Source organism: Dendrobates tinctorius, unplaced genomic scaffold (genome assembly GCF_039654945.1).
Source record: "Dendrobates tinctorius isolate UK_male_01 unplaced genomic scaffold, ASM3965494v1 ptg000473l, whole genome shotgun sequence".
Taxonomy (NCBI): domain Eukaryota; kingdom Metazoa; phylum Chordata; class Amphibia; order Anura; family Dendrobatidae; genus Dendrobates; species Dendrobates tinctorius.
In genome coordinates, this window is record NW_027362135.1 from 142,405 (window position 1) to 161,196 (window position 18,792).

Sequence of the window (18,792 nt, forward strand, 5' to 3'; positions counted from 1 at the left end):
GCAGACAGAAATAATATGTGAGGCATCTCCACAAAAAAAACACAGCTTATTACGCCTTCTGAACTCCTGATGTTGCGCCCTAGACAAAACTCTATCACATTGCATAGGTTCAGACATTTGTTCAACAGGTGGCAACATCTCTCGTGTAGTTTTGCGTTCACGTAAACGCCGATCCACCTGAATGGCTAATGACATAGAATCGTCAAGACCAGAGGGAACAGGAAATCCCACCATAGTATCTTTTACAGTTTCTGACAAACCCTTCCGAAAGAGGGCTGCCAAGGCACCATCATTCCAGGTAGTAAGGACCGCCCACTTTCGGAATTTTTGACAGTACAACTCTGCCGAATCCCGACCCTGGCTTAATGCCAACAGGGTCTTTTCAGCCTGATCAATAGCATTAGGTTCATCATACAACAACCCCAAGGCTTGAAAAAATGCGTTCACATTATTCAGAATAGGATCATCAGGTTTCAAAGAAAACGCCCAATCCTGGGGATCGCCGCGCAGCAAAGAGATGACAATTTTAACCTGCTGCGCGGAGTTCCCCGACGAGTTAGGCTTCAAGGCAAAAAATAATTTACAATTATTCTTGAAATTCAAGAATTTAGACCGATCCCCCAAAAATACATCAGGAGTAGGAATCTTTGGTTCAGCAGCATGTGAATGAGCAAGATAGGCGGAAATTCCCCGCACTTCTGCAGCGAGCTGCTCCACACGATCAGACAATTGCTTCATCTCCATAGGACAGGATAGGAAAGCTGCTGTCTGCCATCCGCAAAAACCCTATCAAAAAGAGCCAACCGACTGATAGGAAAAACAGGCCCTGAAGTCGCTAAGCTTCAAAAGACTATATCAGCACTCAGGTATATTCTGAAGACAGAGCAAAAGATCAACAGATCAGAGACAAAATTGGAATTCAGCTCACCCCCGACCGGGGATGGCAGAACTCCCAAAAAACAAGGCAAAACAAAAACAAAACTGAAGAGTACAAAGCAGAGCAGAAAAACTTAGCTTTGAGATGCAGGAATCAGACTGGTCTCCAAGAATCCAGCAGGAAAATCACCAGCCAGGAAGAAGGGCGTCGGCAGCCTTATATCCAGTCCTCAATTCCAGCCACCCAGTCATCATCTAGCTGCCCATGTGTTTGGTAATCAGCCTCACTACCTTCCTTCACCAGAGGAGGGAGTTCATCAGACCTCAATGGTGAAGGGAAAAATGAACTCACAACAGGGTTATCTGATGGAGAGCAGACACGAAGTCTTTACCACTTTTAGCGCCTATGGACATAAGGCTTCAAACAATTACACAATTACAAGCAGACTATTTTGAGCCAAAGTCCAGTTATGAATATTGTTTTTTGTGAGACAGGCATAGGTCCTATAGTTATGGGAAACATACTTTTTGTAGAATCAATGATGTTGCTTACATCACTGCGCAGTCTGGACATCAGTTCCAAATTAATATCGGACAGATGGATAGCATTATATATGCCATGTTTCCAATCTATGGAAAGCTAAAATCATGATAGGAAATATGGCATTGATATCTCTTGCCTAGGACCTTCAGGGATGAAGATATTCTTAAGATTGGGGTCCCATAATTTTTTGAGACCTAGCAGCATCCAATTGACCAGCCCCCATAAAAGGTCATCAAGGGGAGGTATGTGGGTGTGACTTTTATCTAATGAAAGCAGCTTCTGAATTAGAATCATTATTCAGTGCTAGTAGATACAGTTCGCTGTAGAAATGTTCCTGTCAGGATCCTGTCAGCGCCGGCGTGCAGCCTCCGCTAAGCAGGGACTCACCCGCACTGTAGGGGGGGGCCCGGGGTCAGGTACAGCTGGAAAGTACAGATACACAGGACCTGTGGACGCTGAAGTTTAGCAAGCAGTCACAGGACCTACGGTCATGTGACTGCAAGGGGGCGGGGCTTATCGTCCTGCTTTCAGAGATGGCAGGACACTATACAGAAATACTCAGAGTCAGGCAAAATGGAGGTCATATACAGAGATATCAGTAAAGCACCAGGGATGAGACAGAACGGATAGTCAGGGCCAAGCAGAAGTCAAAACCAAACAGACATGGAAGGTACCAAGCAGAATCCAAAGCAATATCCAGAGAACAGACCGAGTCGTACACAGAGAATCAAGCAACCAGAACACAGCACAAACACACTCAGGGGTCACTGTTATGAATGAGTCACCGTAGGAGGCAAAAACAGAAATACTAGCTAAGTCCAGAAAACCAGAGAAGTTGGCAGCTATCGGATTGCAGACCCCTGAACCTATCACCAACAACTAGCAGTAGCCGTGGGGGGTTCCTACGGTGCCCTAGACCCCTCAATCACAGCCGGAGAACTAAATAGCCTAAAGACAGAAAGGGAAATCTAAACTGCCCCAGAGCAGACCCCAAAGCAATAGGCAGCCCCCAACATATAATAACGGTGAAGCAAGATGAAAAAACACTCACACAGATAGAAAGATAGGCTGAGCAAATGATGGGGCCCAAGCTAACTAAATAGGAAAGGACAGAAAAGCTGCTGTCTGCAATCCGCCAAAACCCTATCAAAACAAGAGCCAACAGACTGATAGGGAAAAAAGCCCTGAAGACGCTAGGCTTCAAAAAGACTATATCAGTACTCAGGTATTTTCTGAAGACAGAGCAAAAAGGAATTCAGCTCACCCCAGCCGGGAATGGCAGAAATCCCGAAAAACAAGGCAAAACAAAACCAAAACACAAATGCAAAAAGCAAAGCAGAAAACTAGCTTAGCTTTTGATGAGCAGGAATCAGACTGGTCTCCTATAATCCCTCAGAGAAATCACCAGCCAGGCAGAAGGGCGTCGGTTGCCTTATATCCAGTCAGCAATTCCAGTCACCCAGTCATCATCATCCTGCTCAGGTGCTTGGTAATCAGCCTCACTACCTTCCTTCACCAGAAGAGGGAGTTCATCAGACCTCAATGGTGAAGGGGAAAATGAACTCACAACAGGTCACCACACAATGCCAAGGGCAAAAGTATAACTCACGGGGATGGGAGCGTCCTGAGGCTATAAGAAGCCTCTCCCAGAACCAGGGAGAGGCCACAATCATAGCCCCAGGTGTGCAGGTAAGCCTGCACTGAGATCACAACCTTTAACCCCAGAAATGCTAGTCATAGGCACTGGTTCCAGACATTAACCCCACGTGTGCGAGTCAAACCCGCACTGAGATCATGACAGTTCCCTTTTCCTAATTGGAGTGCTTCCCTCCATAAGGCCCCCTTCACACATCCATTTTTCACGTCCGCAAATGTAAGGTTTTAAGGATTGCAAATATGGACATAGTGCATTCAATGGTGGTGTGCACATGTCACAAAACGTCACGCAAATCTGTGTCATCACCGTGACACATACCGGCGCCTGAGAAAAAGCAGTACAGGTCACATTTTTCCCAGGCACCGGGTGCTGAAGACAGATCTGATCATTGTCACGTGGTATCCCTGAGTTCATTGTGACTGGGTAACAATGATGGGAGTTGTCTTCAACACTCGCTGTGTACATCTATATATATAAAAGAGTGTATGTGTGTGTATGTATCAAGCCACACCCACTCCACATAGCCCCACCCACTCCACGCACAAAGCCAGGTATAATAAATGAATATATATATATTAGATATGTTAATATACAGTATATATATATATATATATTAAATATCTAATATACATATATATTTCATAGGCACATCTTCTTGACCACAACAGTTTACACTGTCTGTGTTGCCCATAGCAACCAATCACTAAGCATCTTTCATTTCACCAGAGCTGTTTAAAATATGAAAGCTGAGCTGTGATTGGTTACTATGAGCAATAGTTTTTGTAATGTACTGTAAAGATGTTTCTAGAAACTTCTAGAAGTCTCCCGTTTTCTTATCAGGACATTGCAGCCTGCCGTGTAGCTGCAAACCCCCCTTCTCTTCCCCCACACACACACAACAGTGTCTTCATGTGCACAGCTCTGTGAAACCTGAAACCGTCCATTTCCTGTGAGCTAGGAATGTTAATTAGCTAAGTGAAAAGATGGTCCTTTGTTTAAAACCAAAGGCTGGTTACAGGTATAGGAAATATTAAAATAAGCCTAGCTCGTACTCCGCTCATGACAGAGATATAATAGTCATATTTCTGTGATCTGAGTGGACTCGACTTCGCTACGGTGCCTCTGGCGAAGTTCTCGGACCTCCTGAAACCGAGATATGGATTGCTCCCAAATGGAATGTCGTAATTATGGCATGCTTGGAGTTGTTTCACTCTATTCGATGAGCTACAACTAATGATACCATATATGTGTTTGTGCGGGCTCCCCTCGCTAAGATATGATCCTCAGAAGTTTCGTAGCCAAATCATAACTTGAAGAGAGGGAGGTTGGTCCTCTCCAGACCGCCCCTTTCATGAGGTCACAGACCCAAGTCTATAGTTAACCCCTAGCAAATTCCAATCAGTTAAGCTGGAGTTCTGATGCTGAACAGACCTACCCCATGTCTTGGGATGTTTGGCCGCCCATCCCCCGAGCCGCATGGGTTGCCTCACACCAACTGACCACATGTAAGTGTACTTTCTTCTTTCATCCACTTTGTTTTATATTTGTATTTGTACATATTTAATGTCTCAACTTTATAGTAACTTTTATCTGTGTAATTACTGCCCTTTTGGGAATAAATCTTAAAATTATCAGTTTGTCTCCATGCTCTAAGAAACGAACCATGCGCCTCTTTTAGATAATTGCTGCTGATTTCAGGGGTTTGCCACTGACCCTCTTAATTTAACTCTGTGAATTAAGAAAAGCGTGGATGGTGGCAGTGTGGTGTGCGCGGCTGGCGAGACTAGCTAGCAGTACAGAAGGGTCTTATATTGCTGAATGAGGGGCTGCAGCCACAGCATTGATAATTCCCTTACTGCGGTAGTCTAGCGGCCCATGCACAATAAACAGCCCGTCTGGCGACTAATTATCCTAGGTGCAGTTCCCTGACTGACCTGAGGGAAAGGGGGGGCGCCAGAGAGCTGCAAGTTCCAAAGTGGAACTGAGAAAGTGGGATATACATAAATCCCCGCAGTTCTTGGAAGGTTGTTAGCAGTGGTGGGGCATACAAAATACCCCCCTGCGGTAAATTGTTATTTTGTCACATGATGCCAGTGGTGGGATAACTAAGATAAGCCCCCACTGTGCCTGTGATAGCCGTGTGCTGGCAGTGTGTCACATCCCTCCGTCCGTTGATACACCCGTGTCAGTGGTAGGATTGTGACATATTGGTGACACAGGGTCCGCTGTCCGTCGCGTTTTGGTGGCAGCGGGACCCCCATTCGTCACAGTTTTCCTTGTAGACAGTTGTGGCAACTGAGGCCTAATATTCTTATCATTTCTATGGTGTCCTTCTGTAAAGCTGGAAATAACACAATTTATTACTGTGCCGACACAGACCACCCTCTGACACAGACTGCAGGGGGAGCCCAGAATCAGGAACTTCTCTTTGTCTGGCATGAAGCATCTCATTAACTTAAACCTTCAAACACAGATTAAAATATATACAGTATACTTTAAACGGGGAGATGACATATAGGTATACACTATATACAGGAGGAGATGACATACAGGTATACACTATATACAGGGGGAGATGACATACAGGTATATACTATATACAGGAGATATGACATACAGGTATACACTATACAGGAGGAGATGACATACAGGTATATACTATATACAGGGGAGATTGAACATGTACAGACTATAGGAAAGAGAGCGCGCAATAGGGTCTTATCCGGGTAATTATTGGAAGAAATAACAGAAATCTACTCACCCTTTCCAGGAGAGATTAAGGCATATAGATCAATTGTCAGCTTGCTGCATGTCCAAAGGTCCACTCCGTGACCGCCCGTATAAATCCTTAATGGAATAAAATTCTTGGACTTGTGTGCACTGCTTAACAAAGTATCACATCCAGGTTGTATAAAGAGTTTAACCATTTATTTCCCAACGCGTTTCGAAGTACATAGAATCATAGAATCGTAGAGTTGGAAGGGACCTCCTGGGCCATCTGGTCCAACCCCCTGCTCAAAGCAGGATTCGCTAAATCATACCAGTCAGATGTCTGTCCAGCCTCTGTTTGAAGACTTCCATTGAAGGAGAACTCACCACTTCTCATGGCAGCCTGTTCCACTCATTGATCACTCTAACTGTCAAAAAGTTTTTTCTAATATCTAATCTGTGTCTCCTCCCATTTAGTTTCATCCCATTGCTTCTAGTCTTTCCTTGTGCAAATGAGAATAAAGTTGATCCTTCTACAATGTGACAGCCCTTTAGATATTTGAAGACAGCTATTAAGTCTCCTCTCAGTCTTCTCTTTTGCAAACTAAACATTCCCAAATCCTGCAACCTTTCCTCATAAGACAGGGTTTGCAGACCGGTCACCATTCTGGTCGCTCTTTTCTGAACTTGCTCCAGTTTGTTGATGTCTTTTTTAAAATGTGGTGCCCAAAACTGGACACAATATTCCAGGTGAGGTCTGACCAAAGAGGAGTAGAGGGAAATAATGACTTCACGTGATCTAGACAGTATGCTTCTGTTAATGCATCCTAGAATTGCATTTGCCTTTTTTGCTACTGCATCACACTGTTGACTCATATTCAGTCTGTGATCTATTAGTATACCCAAGTCTTTTTCACATGTGCTGTCACTTAGCCCTATTCCTCCCATTCTATATATGCTTTTTTCATTTTTATTGCCCAGATGTAGTACTTTGCATTTCTCCCTGTTAAAAACCATTCTGTTAGTTGCTGCCCACTTCTCCAGTTTATTTAAATCTTTTTGAATCCTCTCTCTTCTCTAGTATTAGCTATCCCTCCTAGCTTTGTGTCATCAGCAAATTTAATCAGTTTACCCTCAATTCCTTCATCTAAATCGTTGATAAAGATGTTGAACAATACAGGGCCCAGGACAGAGCCCTGTGGTACCCCACTTGAGACATTCTTCCAACTGGATGTGCAGCCATTTACGACCACTCTTTGGGTCCGATCACTAAGCCAGTTATGAATCCACCTAACAGTTGCCTTGTCCATTCCATACTTAGTCATTTTTTCAATAAGGATTGTATGAGAGACTTTGTCAAATGCTTTGCTGAAGTCAAGATATACTATATCTACAGCATTTCCTTGATCCACCCAATCAGTGATACCATCATAGAAGGAAATTAAGTTAGTCTGACATGACTTATTAGTCACAAACCCATGCTGACTCTGTTTAATCACTTCATTCTTATCCAGGTATTGACATATATGTTGTTTAATAATTTGTTCAAAGATCTTTCCTGGTATAGAAGTCAGACTCACCGGCCTATAGTTGCCTGGGTCCACCTTCTTCCCCTTTTTGAAGATAGGAACAACATTTGCTCTTCTCCTGTCTTCTGGCACTTCTCCTGTTCTCCAAGAATTTTCAAAGATTATGGAGAGGGGTTCAAAAATTTCTTCTGCTATCTCCTTCAGTACTCTGGGGTGTAATTCATCTGGACCTGGAGACTTGAATTCATTTAGGTTAGCTAAGTGTTTCCTCACTATCTTTCTGTTTATAGATATCCTGGATTCTTCTATTCCCTTAATAGGACAGTGAATAACAGTTGATGTTACATTTCCTTTCTGAGAGAAAACAGATGCAAAATAGGAATTTAAAAGTTCAGCCTTCTCAACATCCTGTCTTACCATTTCATCATTTTCATCCTGTAAAAATCCTATAGCATCTTTGATTTTTCTTTTACTTTTGACATATCCCCAAAATCCTTTATTATTGCTTTTGACATCTCTTGCAAGTCTCAATTCATTTTCAGCTTTAGATAATCTGATTTGTGCCCTGCAGGTTCTGCAGACAGCATTATATTCTTCTTTAGATATGCCTCCCCCTTTCCATTTTATAAACATTTTTTTCTTCCTTTTTAGCATGTGCTTAAGTTCTGTGTTCATCCATCCTGGTTTCCTTAAATGCTTCCTAATCTTCCCTCTTTTCGGAATTGTTAACAACTGTGCTTTGAGAATTTCATTTTTCAAGATTTCCCATCCCTCCTGGACATTTTTGTCTTTTAGGATATCCAGCCATTGGATCCCTCCAATTCTCTTTCTGAATCCCTTAAAATCTGCCTTTCTGAAATCTAACCTTGACGTCTGAGTCTTCACAGGTCTTCCGCCTCTAGTTATCCAAAATTCTAAAATAGCATGGTCGCTACCTCCTAGGGTCCCAGCCACTTTTACCTCCTCAACCATTTCCTCCCTGTTTATAAGGATTAGATCCAAGGTAGCAGTTCCCCTTGTTTTCTCCCTTACCTTTTGGAAGATAAAGTTGTCAGCAAGAGAGGATAAGAATTTCCTTGACCTGTTAGTTTTGCCTGAGAGAGATTCCCAACAAATGTCTGGATAGTTGAAATCTCCCATGACAACTATGTCATATTTTTTGGAGAACTTGGCCATTTGATGCATAAAGAGTTCATCGATATCTTCAGCTTGCACAGGCGGCCTGTAGTAAATGCCTGCAATGGTGTCCTTTCCATTGTTCTGTCCTTGTATTCTTACCCAAACAGTTTCCACAGAACTCCCAGTCTCTGAAGCTTGGATCTCTGTGCAGATATACGCGTTTCTACAATGCGACACCTCCTCCTCGTTTATCAAGTCTGTTTCTTGCAAATAAGTTGTATCCTTCTAGTCTTGTATTCCAATCATGTGTATTGTCCCACCAAGTTTCAGTGATTCCAATGACATCATATTTCTTTTCCTGTGTTAATAGTTCCAATTCTCCTTGTTTGTTGCCCATGCTTTGTGCATTAGTATAGAAACATTTTAGTTTGTGATTGGTTTCTTTTTCTCCAATATTTTTATTAATTAGATTCTTTCGTCTTTGTTCTTCCTTTCCACTTCTAATAGCAGAGTTCTCAATAGCATTTGTCAGGTGTATGGCTTTTTCTGGTCTTTTGCTTCCCTTCCCATGTTGTTCTAGTTTAAAGCTCTCCTTACAAGTGTAGCAAGGCGACTTCCAAATACCTGCTTTCCAGTCTTCGTAAGGTGTACCCCATCTCTAGCAAGTAGTCCATCGTATAAGTAGTTCACTCCGTGATCCAGAAATCCAAATCGTTGCTGTCGGCACCATCGACGTAGCCAGTTGTTCACCTGCAGAATCTTATTCCACCTCCTTGTTCCATGGCCATCCACTGGGAGGATGGAAGAGAAGACCACCTGCTCTCCCAGTTCTTTCACTTTCTTGCCTAAGTCTTCAAAGTCTCTGCAGATGGTTTCCAGGTCATTTCTTGCGGTGTCATTTGTCCCCACATGTAGTAGCAGGAATGGGTAGTCATCTGTAGGTCTGAAGAGTCCTGATATCCTGTCAGACACATCTTTAATTTTTGCACCTGGAAGACAGCACATTTCTCTTGAAGTGATATCCGGTCTGCAGATAGCGGCCTCTGTTCCTCTCAACAGGGAATCCCCCATGACCACCACTCTCCGTTTCTTCTTCACAACATTTTTCTTTCTCCATCCAGGAGGACTCTGAAGGCGTACAAGGTTGCTGTTTGTTGGCAAAGTCTTATCCTGATGTATTTCTTCATCGTTTTCCTGCGTGAGAGCCTGGTACTGGTTCCTGAGCAGTATGGGTGCTGACTGCCTCCTGATCCTCCTGCTTCTCTGGGTCACATGTCTCCATTCCTCTGTTTCTTCAGGTGCACTTCGAATTTCTTCTCTTTCTGTAACATGAAGAGATAATTCTGCTCTGTCCAAGAACTCTTCACCTTCCTTAATGATCTTCAACGTAGCTAACCTCTCTTCGAGATTTTGCAACTTTTCCTCCAACAGGGTCACAAGCTTGCATTTGTGGCATGTGAAGTTTGGCTTTTCCACTGGTAAATCTGTGAACATGTAGCAAGAAATGCAGCTCACCAAATGGCTCCTGGCCTCTTCCATCTTGAGATTTCTTAAAAACGATGAAAGATGAGCCAAAATTCGCGCGGAGACTCTTCACTTATCCCAGAAGGCAGTGGGAATATGCAAATGATCTCCTCAAGACTCTTCCCCTTCTTACACTTCTTCCTCAGGGGATGACATGAATGAACAAAGGAAAGATGTATATCTTTGTACCGTGTTAGCCAGTAGATAGAAAAATATTCAGAATTGAGAGTCCTCAGTGGTTGATACCTTTTAATGGCTAAGTGAAAAGATGGTAACACATTGCAAGCTTTCGAGACTACTCAGGTCTCTTCATCAGGCTAGACTAATACAAAATCTCAAGAGTCACATATTTATGCACAATACAACACAGAAAAAATGCAGTAGATAAGACAAGTGACGTGAAGCAGAAATATCAATATGGGAGAGGGAGAAACATAAATATTGGACCAGTACATAAATAAGGAGTTTGGATGTTTTATGGTCCTCTGATTGGGGTCTCCTAATGTGTTGTGATGCCCCCACCAGGTCTTGAAAGCAAATTCCTTAATTGTTGTAAAAAGACATAAATCCATGCGACACATTCATTCCAGCACTGAGAGTGTCAAAGGTTGTCATAAATTTGTACTCCCAAACTCGTCTCTCTCTCTGAGATGTGAAGTTACCTTTCAATACCAGTAATTTCATGTCCATGGTGCTGTGATCAGGGATACAGAAATGTTTTGCCACAGGTAGATCCATTCTTTTTTCTCTTATTGTGTGACGATGAGCATTCATCCTTGTTCTAAGCTTTTGCCCTGTCTCCCCCACATACAGACCCCCAGTTGGACATTTTGTACAAATAATTAAGTACACCACATTAGATGTGATGCAGCTGAGAGTACCTGGGATCTTGTAGTCCTGATGTGAGTTGGGGATCTTTATCTTGTCCGTGGTCATTATAAATGGACAAGTTTTACATTTTTTCTGGTTGCAAGGAAAGGTTCCTGCAGCTGTTGGAGAGGACAGGGAGCTTCTGACAATGATGCTTCTTAGATTTGGGGGCTGCCTAAAGCACAGCGGTGGGGGGGCTGGAAAAATGGATTGTGATCTGGCATCTTTTTGTAGTAAAGGTTGTAATTTCCGTGCAGCTCCCCTTAGCACCTCCAGGTTTGGGTTGTAGGTGACTACTAGAGGCACTCGGTTATTTTCTTCTTAGGTTTGTAATGTAGCAGGTGATTCCTTGACATTCTGGTGGCTCTTGTAATTTGGTTTTCAATTGTTCTTGGATGGTAACCCTGATTCAAAAAGGTCTTTTTGAGGCGACCAAGGTGTTTGTCTCTATCCATGGGGTTGGAACATATACGATTGTATCTGATGGCTTGGCTATAGATAAGAGTTCTTTATGTGTTTTGGATGGAAACTGACAAATTCTGTCGTACAGCTAAGAAGATCTTTAACAGGAAAACATTCATTAGTCATAGTTGATTTAAAAGTTTTTTCTTTTTGTGTAATGATATTGCAACACAGGCAATTCCTCTTTCCACATTTATAAATCCCTTTTAGGGGGATATTGATCATTAAGGGAGATATATGGTTGGTTTTCAATCGACTTGGGGCCACCAAATTTTTGATGGTAGGTGCCCTTCTGAAAGTAACCCCTGGATTATTATGTAAAAATTCTTGAATAATTGGCACATTTTATTGAATGATCCTATATTACATAAATTTCTTCCCAGTAATCCAGGGGTTACTTTCAGAAGGGCACCTACCATCAAAAATTTGGTGGCCCCAAGTCGATTGAAAACCAACCATATATCTCCCTTAATGATCAATATCCCCCTAAAAGGGATTTATAAATGGGGAAAGAGGAATTGCCTGTGTTGCAATATCATTACACATAAAGAAAAAACTTTTAAATCAGCTATGACTAATGAATGTTTTCCTGTTAAAGATCTTCTTAGCTGTACGACAGAATTTGTCATTTGATTGAGTGTGAAAAGTAATATATTGGGAGAACCACACAGCCACTACATCTAAGGGTTAACTCACATAGGCACAATATCAAAAAAGGGCTTTTTACAGCATGGTCTTTCTAGACACTTTGCCATCAAGCATAATAAAAATATTAATGGATATAAAATAAGCCCAATTGAACATATTCCTAGTGACCATCCTGACAGAAGAGGGCAATTGAATCGGAAAGAGGTTTTCTGGATATATAGATTGAATACTCCTAATGGATTCAATGAAATTACGGAAGTTTTTCTATAATTTCACATAGAATTAATATATTTCGTTTCTAACAATGTTTTAACATATATCCAGATGGATCATAATTCTATTATCAGCATATTTTAACTTTTTTTGTATTTTTATATAAGCGATTTTATATTACTGTGTGGTAACCCCTGGAATGTGGATTTGTATTATTTATTGTTTATTATTCATTAATTTTTTATTTTTAATTAATTCTCCTTTTCAAAAAAGTGTTGGTATTGATATGGAAATTTGAGTTTCTTCTTTTCCACTTGATGCGGGAGGCGATCTTGATCTTCTCTGGTACTGCCGAGTTGGTCTCTTTGTAGGTCTGCACCTTTAGGCTGAGTTCACACGTTGCATTTTTTTCGCGTTTCCGCAGCGGTTTTAACCGCGCAATTTTGCCGCAAAAATGCGAAAAATAAGCATCCCATGCATTCCTATGGGATTCCGCAATGCTGTGCTAATGCTGCGGTTTTTACCGCGGCGGAATCGCTTCGCGGTAAAAACCGCAGCATGCTCATTAATTTTGCGGAATCGCGGCGATCCCGCACCCATAGGAATGCATTGTTCCGCTTACTTCCTGCATGTGGCTGTGCACACCATGCGGAAAGTAAGCAGAGCATTTGCGGATGGTACCCACGGTCTGGAGGAGAGGAGACTGTCCTCCGGGCTGTGGGTACCATATCCCTGTAAAAAATAGAATTTAAAATAAAAAATATTGTTATTCTCACCTTCCGGCGTCCCGCGCAGCCCTCTCTCCACGCTCCCGTTCCCAGTAATCCTTTGCGAAAATGCCCGCGATGGCGTTCGTTCTCGCGGGGTCGCGAAGTCTCGCGATCATTCGCGAGACGTCGTGATGCAGCGAGAACGTACATCATCGCGAGCATTTTCGCAAAGGATTATTGGGAACTGCTGCGCGGGACGCCGGAAGGTGAGAATAACACCATTTTTTATTTTTTTTTTACATTTTATCTTTTACTATTGATGCTGCATAGGCGGCCTCAGTAGTAAAAAGTTGGTCATACTTGTCAAACACTATGTTTGACGAGTGTGACCAACCTGTCAATCAGTTCTCCAAGCGATGCTACAGATCGCTTGGAAAACGCTAGCATTTTGCAAGCTAATTACGCTTGCAAAATGCTAGTTTTTCCGCGGGAATTTAAAATGCGATTTTCCCGTGGAATGGAATTCCGGAATTCTCGCGGTAATTTCTGCGAGAGTTCCGGTACGTGTGAACTTAGCCTTAACCTGATACCTACAATTGTTTCTGATACTGAACAAACCTTTGATCATTGACTAATGACAAACATACACATTTTTTAATAAAAATATTTTTTATCTTTATTAATATTTTAAAGATATTTTTCTAAAAACATTTATATATATTTTATATATTTTTTTTTACTAAAGATACATTTTTATCATATATATATGTAATATATATTTTTTATAATATGAAAAAAAAATTTTTTTTTCTAAGATACGTTATCTTCCGGCGTGGTTGTATAGGTGTTGGACTTCAGATCCCTTCTTTTTCTCAAAACGAGAGATCTTTTATATATATTTTTTTCTTCTCATCAATACAACTTTTTTCCCTGCAATATAATTAAAAGAAAAATTGATTTTTCTAATTTAAGATTAAATAATATGTTTTTATATTGTTTTATTCATATGAACTTTGACACTCTCGTTGTATCACATGTCACTATTGGCGCCAATTTTCAAACAGTGGATGTATATAACTGGAGACAGCTCCATTTGTTCATTCATGTCATCCCCTGAGGAAGAAGTGTATTGTAATTCGAAACGCGTTGGGAAATAAATGGTTAAACTCTTTATACAACCTGGATGTGATACTTTGTTAAGCAGCGCACACAAGTCCAAGAATTTTATTCCATTAAGGATATATACAGGGGAGATGACACAGGTATATACTATATACAGGAGGAGATGACATACAGGTATACAGTTGTGGCCAAAAGTATTGACACCCCTGCAATTCTGTCAGATAATACTCAGTTTCTTCCTGAAAATGATTGCAAACACAAATTCTTTGGTATTATTATCTTCATTTAATTTGTCTTAAATGAAAAAACACAAAAGAGAATGAAGCAAAAAGCAAAACATTGATCATTTCACACAAAACTCCAAAAATGGGCCAGACAAAAGTATTGGCACCCTCAGCCTAATACTTGGTTGCACAACCTTTAGCCAAAATAACTGCGACCAACCGCTTCCGGTAACCATCAATGAGTTTCTTACAATGCTCTGCTGGGATTTTAGACCATTCTTCTTTGGCAAACTGCTCCAGGTCCCTGATATTTGAAGGGTGCCTTCTCCAAACTGCCATTTTTAGATCTCTCCACAGGTGTTCTATGGGATTCAGGTCTGGGCTCATTGCTGGCCACCTTACAAGTCTCCAGTGCTTTCTCTCAAACCAGTTTCTAGTGCTTTTTGAAGTGTGTTTTGGGTCATTGTCCTGCTGGAAGACCCATGACCTCTGAGGGAGACCCAGCTTTCTCACACTGGGCCCTACATTATGCTGCAAAATTTGTTGGTAGTCTTCAGACTTCATAATGCCATGCACACGGTCAAGCAGTCCAGTGCCCGAGGCAGCAAAGCAACCCCAAAACATCAGGGAACCTCCGCCATGTTTGACTGTAGGGACCGTGTTCTTTTCTTTGAATGCCTCTTTTTTTTTTTTCTCCTGTAAACTCTATGTTGATGCCGTTGCCCAAAAAGCTTTACTTTTGTCTCATCTGACCAGAGAACATTCTTCCAAAACGTTTTAGGCTTTTTCAGGTAAGTTTTGGCAAACTCCAGCCTGGCTTTTTCATGTCTCGGTGTAAGAAGTGGGGTCTTCCTGGGTCTCCCACCATACAGTCCCTTTTCATTCAGACGTCGATGGATAGTACGGGTTGACACTGTTGTACCCTCGGACTGCAGGGCAGCTTGAACTTGTTTGGATGTTAGTCGAGGTTCTTTATCCAACATCCGCACAATCTTGCGTTGAAATCTCTTGTCAATTTTCCTTTTCCGTCCACATCTAGGGAGGTTAGCCACAGTGCCATGGGCTTTACACTTCTTGATGACACTGCGCACGGTAGACACAGGAACATTCAGGTCTTTGGAGATGGACTTGTAGTCTTGAGATTGCTCATGCTTCCTCACAATTTGGTTTCTCAAGTCCTCAGACAGTTCTTTGGTCTTCTTTCTTTTCTCCATGCTCAATGTGGTACACACAAGGACACAGGACAGAGGTTGAGTCAACTTTAATCCATGTCAACTGGCTGCAAGTGTGATTTAGTGATTGCCAACACCTGTTAGGTGCCACAGGTAAGTTACAGGTGCTGTTAATTACACAAATTAGAGAAGCATCACATGATTTTTCGAACAGTGCCAATACTTTTGTCTACCCTCTTTTTTATGTTTGGTGTGGAATTATATCCAATTTGGCTTTAGGACAATTCTTTTTGTGTTTTTTCATTTAAGACAAATTAAATGAAGATAATAATAACAAAGAATTTGTGTTTGCAATCATTTTCAGGAAGAGTATTATCTGACAGAATTGCAGGGGTGTCAATACTTTTGGCCACAACTGTATACTATATACAGGAGGAGATGACATACAGGTATATACTATATACAGGAGGAGATGACACACAGGTATATACAGGAGGAGATGACATACAGGTATATACGATATACAGAGGGAGATGACACAGGTATATACTGTATACAGGGGAGATGACACAGGTATATACTGTATACAGGAGGAGATGACACAGGTATATACTATATACAGGAGGAGATGACAAACAGGTATATACTATATACAGGAGGAGATGACACAGGTATATACTATATACAGGCGGAGATGACACACAGGTATATACGATATACAGAGGGAGATGACACAGGTATATACTGTATACAGGGGAGATGACACAGGTATATACTGTATACAGGAGGAGATGACACAGGTATATACTATATACAGGAGGAGATGACAAACAGGTATATACTATATACAGGAGGAGATGACACAGGTATATACTATATACAGGCGGAGATGACACACGTATATACTATATACAGGAGGAGATGACACACAGGTATATACTATATACAGGGGATATGACACACAGGTATATACCATATACAGGGGAGATGACACAGGTATATACTATATACAGGGGAGATGACACAGGTATATACTGTATACAGGAGGAGATGACACAGGTATATACTATATACAGGAGGAGATGACAAACAGGTATATACTATATACAGGAGGAGATGACACAGGTATATACTATATACAGGCGGAGATGACACACGTATATACTATATACAGGAGGAGATGACACACAGGTATATACTATATACAGGGGATATGACACACAGGTATATACCATATACAGGAGGAGATGACACACAGGTATACACTATATACTGGGGAGATGACATACAGGTATATACTATATACAGGGGGAGATGAAATACAAGTATATACTATATACAGGGGGAGATGACACAGGTATATACTATATACAGGAGGAGATGACACACAGGTATATACTATATACAGGGGGAGATTAAATACAAGTATATACTATATACAGGGGGAGATGATATACAGGTATATACTATATTCAGGTGATATGACATACAGGTATATACCATATACAGGGGGAGATGACATACAGGTAGGTATATACTATATACAGGAGGAGATGACACACAGGTATACACTAAATACAGGAGGAGATGACACACAGGTACATACTATATACAGGGGGAGATGACATACAGGTATATACTATATACAGGGGGAGATGACATACAGGTATATTATATATACAGGAGGAGATGACATACAGGTATATACAGGGGAGATGACATACAGGTATATACTGTATACAGGGGGAGATTATTTATTATTATTATTATTATTATTATTTATTTATTTATTTATATAGCACCACTGATTCCATGGTGCTGTACATGAGAAGGGGTTACATACAAATTACAGATATCACTTACAGTAAACTAACAATGACAGCCTGGTACAGAGGGGAGAGAGGACCCTGCCCTTTCAGGCTTACATGCTACAGGATGGTGGGGAAGGAGACAGTAGGTTGGTGGGTTGCAGCATTTCCGGTGTTGGTTGAGGTGATATCACTGGTAGTGGTGAGAGAGAAGGCGGTAGCGGGGTCATTGCAGGCTGTAGGCTTTCTTGAAGAGGTGGGTTTTCAGGTTCCGTCTGAAGGATCCAAATGTGGTTGATAGTCGGACTTGTTGGGGCAAAGAATTCCAGAGAATAGGGGCTATTTGGGAGAAGTCTTGGAGGCTGTTGGGTGAGGAGCAAATAAGTGTGGAGGAGAGAAGGAGGTCTTGGGAGGACTGGAGATTACATGAGGGAAGGTATCGGGAGATTAGTTCAGAGACATATGGTGGAGACAGGTTATAGATGGCCTTGTAGGTCAGAATTAGTCATTTGAACTGGATACGCTGAGGGAATGGGAGCCAGTGAAGAGATTTGCAGAGAGGAGGAGTAGCGAGGAGAGAGATGAATTAGTCAGGCGGCAGAGTTAAGGATGGACTGGAGAGGTGCGAGGGTGTTAGCAGGGAGACCACAGAAAAGGATGTTGCAGTAGTCGAGGCGGGAGATGATGAGGGCATGCACAAGCATTTTCGTAGATTGAGGGTTGAGGAAAGGACGGATTCTGGAAATATTTTTGAGCTGGAGGCGACAGGAGGTAGACAGAGCTTGGATGTGCGGTTTGAAGGACAGGGCAGAGTCAAAGGTTACTCCGAGGCAGCGGACTTCTGGTACTGGGGAAAGTGTGATGTCATTAATTGTTATAGCTAGGTCAGGTAAAGAAGATCTGTGAGATGGAGGAAAGATGATGAGTTCAGATTTGTCTACATTGAGTTTGACGAAGCGAGAGAAGAAGGAGGATAGGCACTCTGGGATTCTGGACAGCAGAGAGGTGACGTCTGGGCCAGAGAGGTAGATCTGAGTGTCATCAGCATAAAGGTGGTAGTGGAATCCGTGGGACTTTATGAGTTGCCCCAGACCAAGTGTATAGATTGAGAAGAGTAGGGGCCCTAAAACAGAGCCTTGGGGGACTCCAACAGAGAGAGGGTGGGATGAGGAGGCGTTGTGGGAGTGGGAGACGCTGAATGTGCGGTTGGAAAGGTATGAGGAGATCCAGGATAGGGCAAGGCCTTTGATGCCAAAGGAGGAGAGGATCTGTAGTAGGAGGCAGTGGTCAACTGTGTCAAATGCAGCGGACAGGTCTAGAAGCAGGAGTATAGAGTATTGTCCATTTGATTTGGCTGTAAGTAGGTCGTTAGTAATTTTGGTCAGGGCTGTCTCAGTGGAGTGATGGGGCGGAAACCAGATTGTAGATTGTCAAAGAGCGAGTTAGATGATAGGTGGGAGGAAAGTTCAGCGTGGACGTGCTGTTCCAGGAGTTTGGAAGCGAATGGGAGCAACGATATTGGGTGTTAGCTGGACATAGCGGTTGGGTCTTGGGTTGGCTTTTTATGGATAGGCGTGATTGTGGCATGCTTGAAAGCAGAAGGGA

At 42.0% G+C, this 18,792-nt stretch overlaps 1 protein-coding gene across 1 annotated transcript in view; it reads left to right on the forward strand.

Moving 5' to 3' along the window:
- Positions 1 to 18,792, forward strand: part of LOC141077916 (otogelin-like) — a 280,958-nt gene that overhangs the window by 128,244 nt on the left and 133,922 nt on the right. The window contains exons 21-22 of the mRNA XM_073564686.1: positions 11,266 to 11,286; positions 17,693 to 17,709. Of these exons, the coding sequence (XP_073420787.1) occupies positions 11,266 to 11,286; positions 17,693 to 17,709 (38 nt within the window). The remainder of the gene's footprint in view (positions 1 to 11,265; positions 11,287 to 17,692; positions 17,710 to 18,792) is intronic.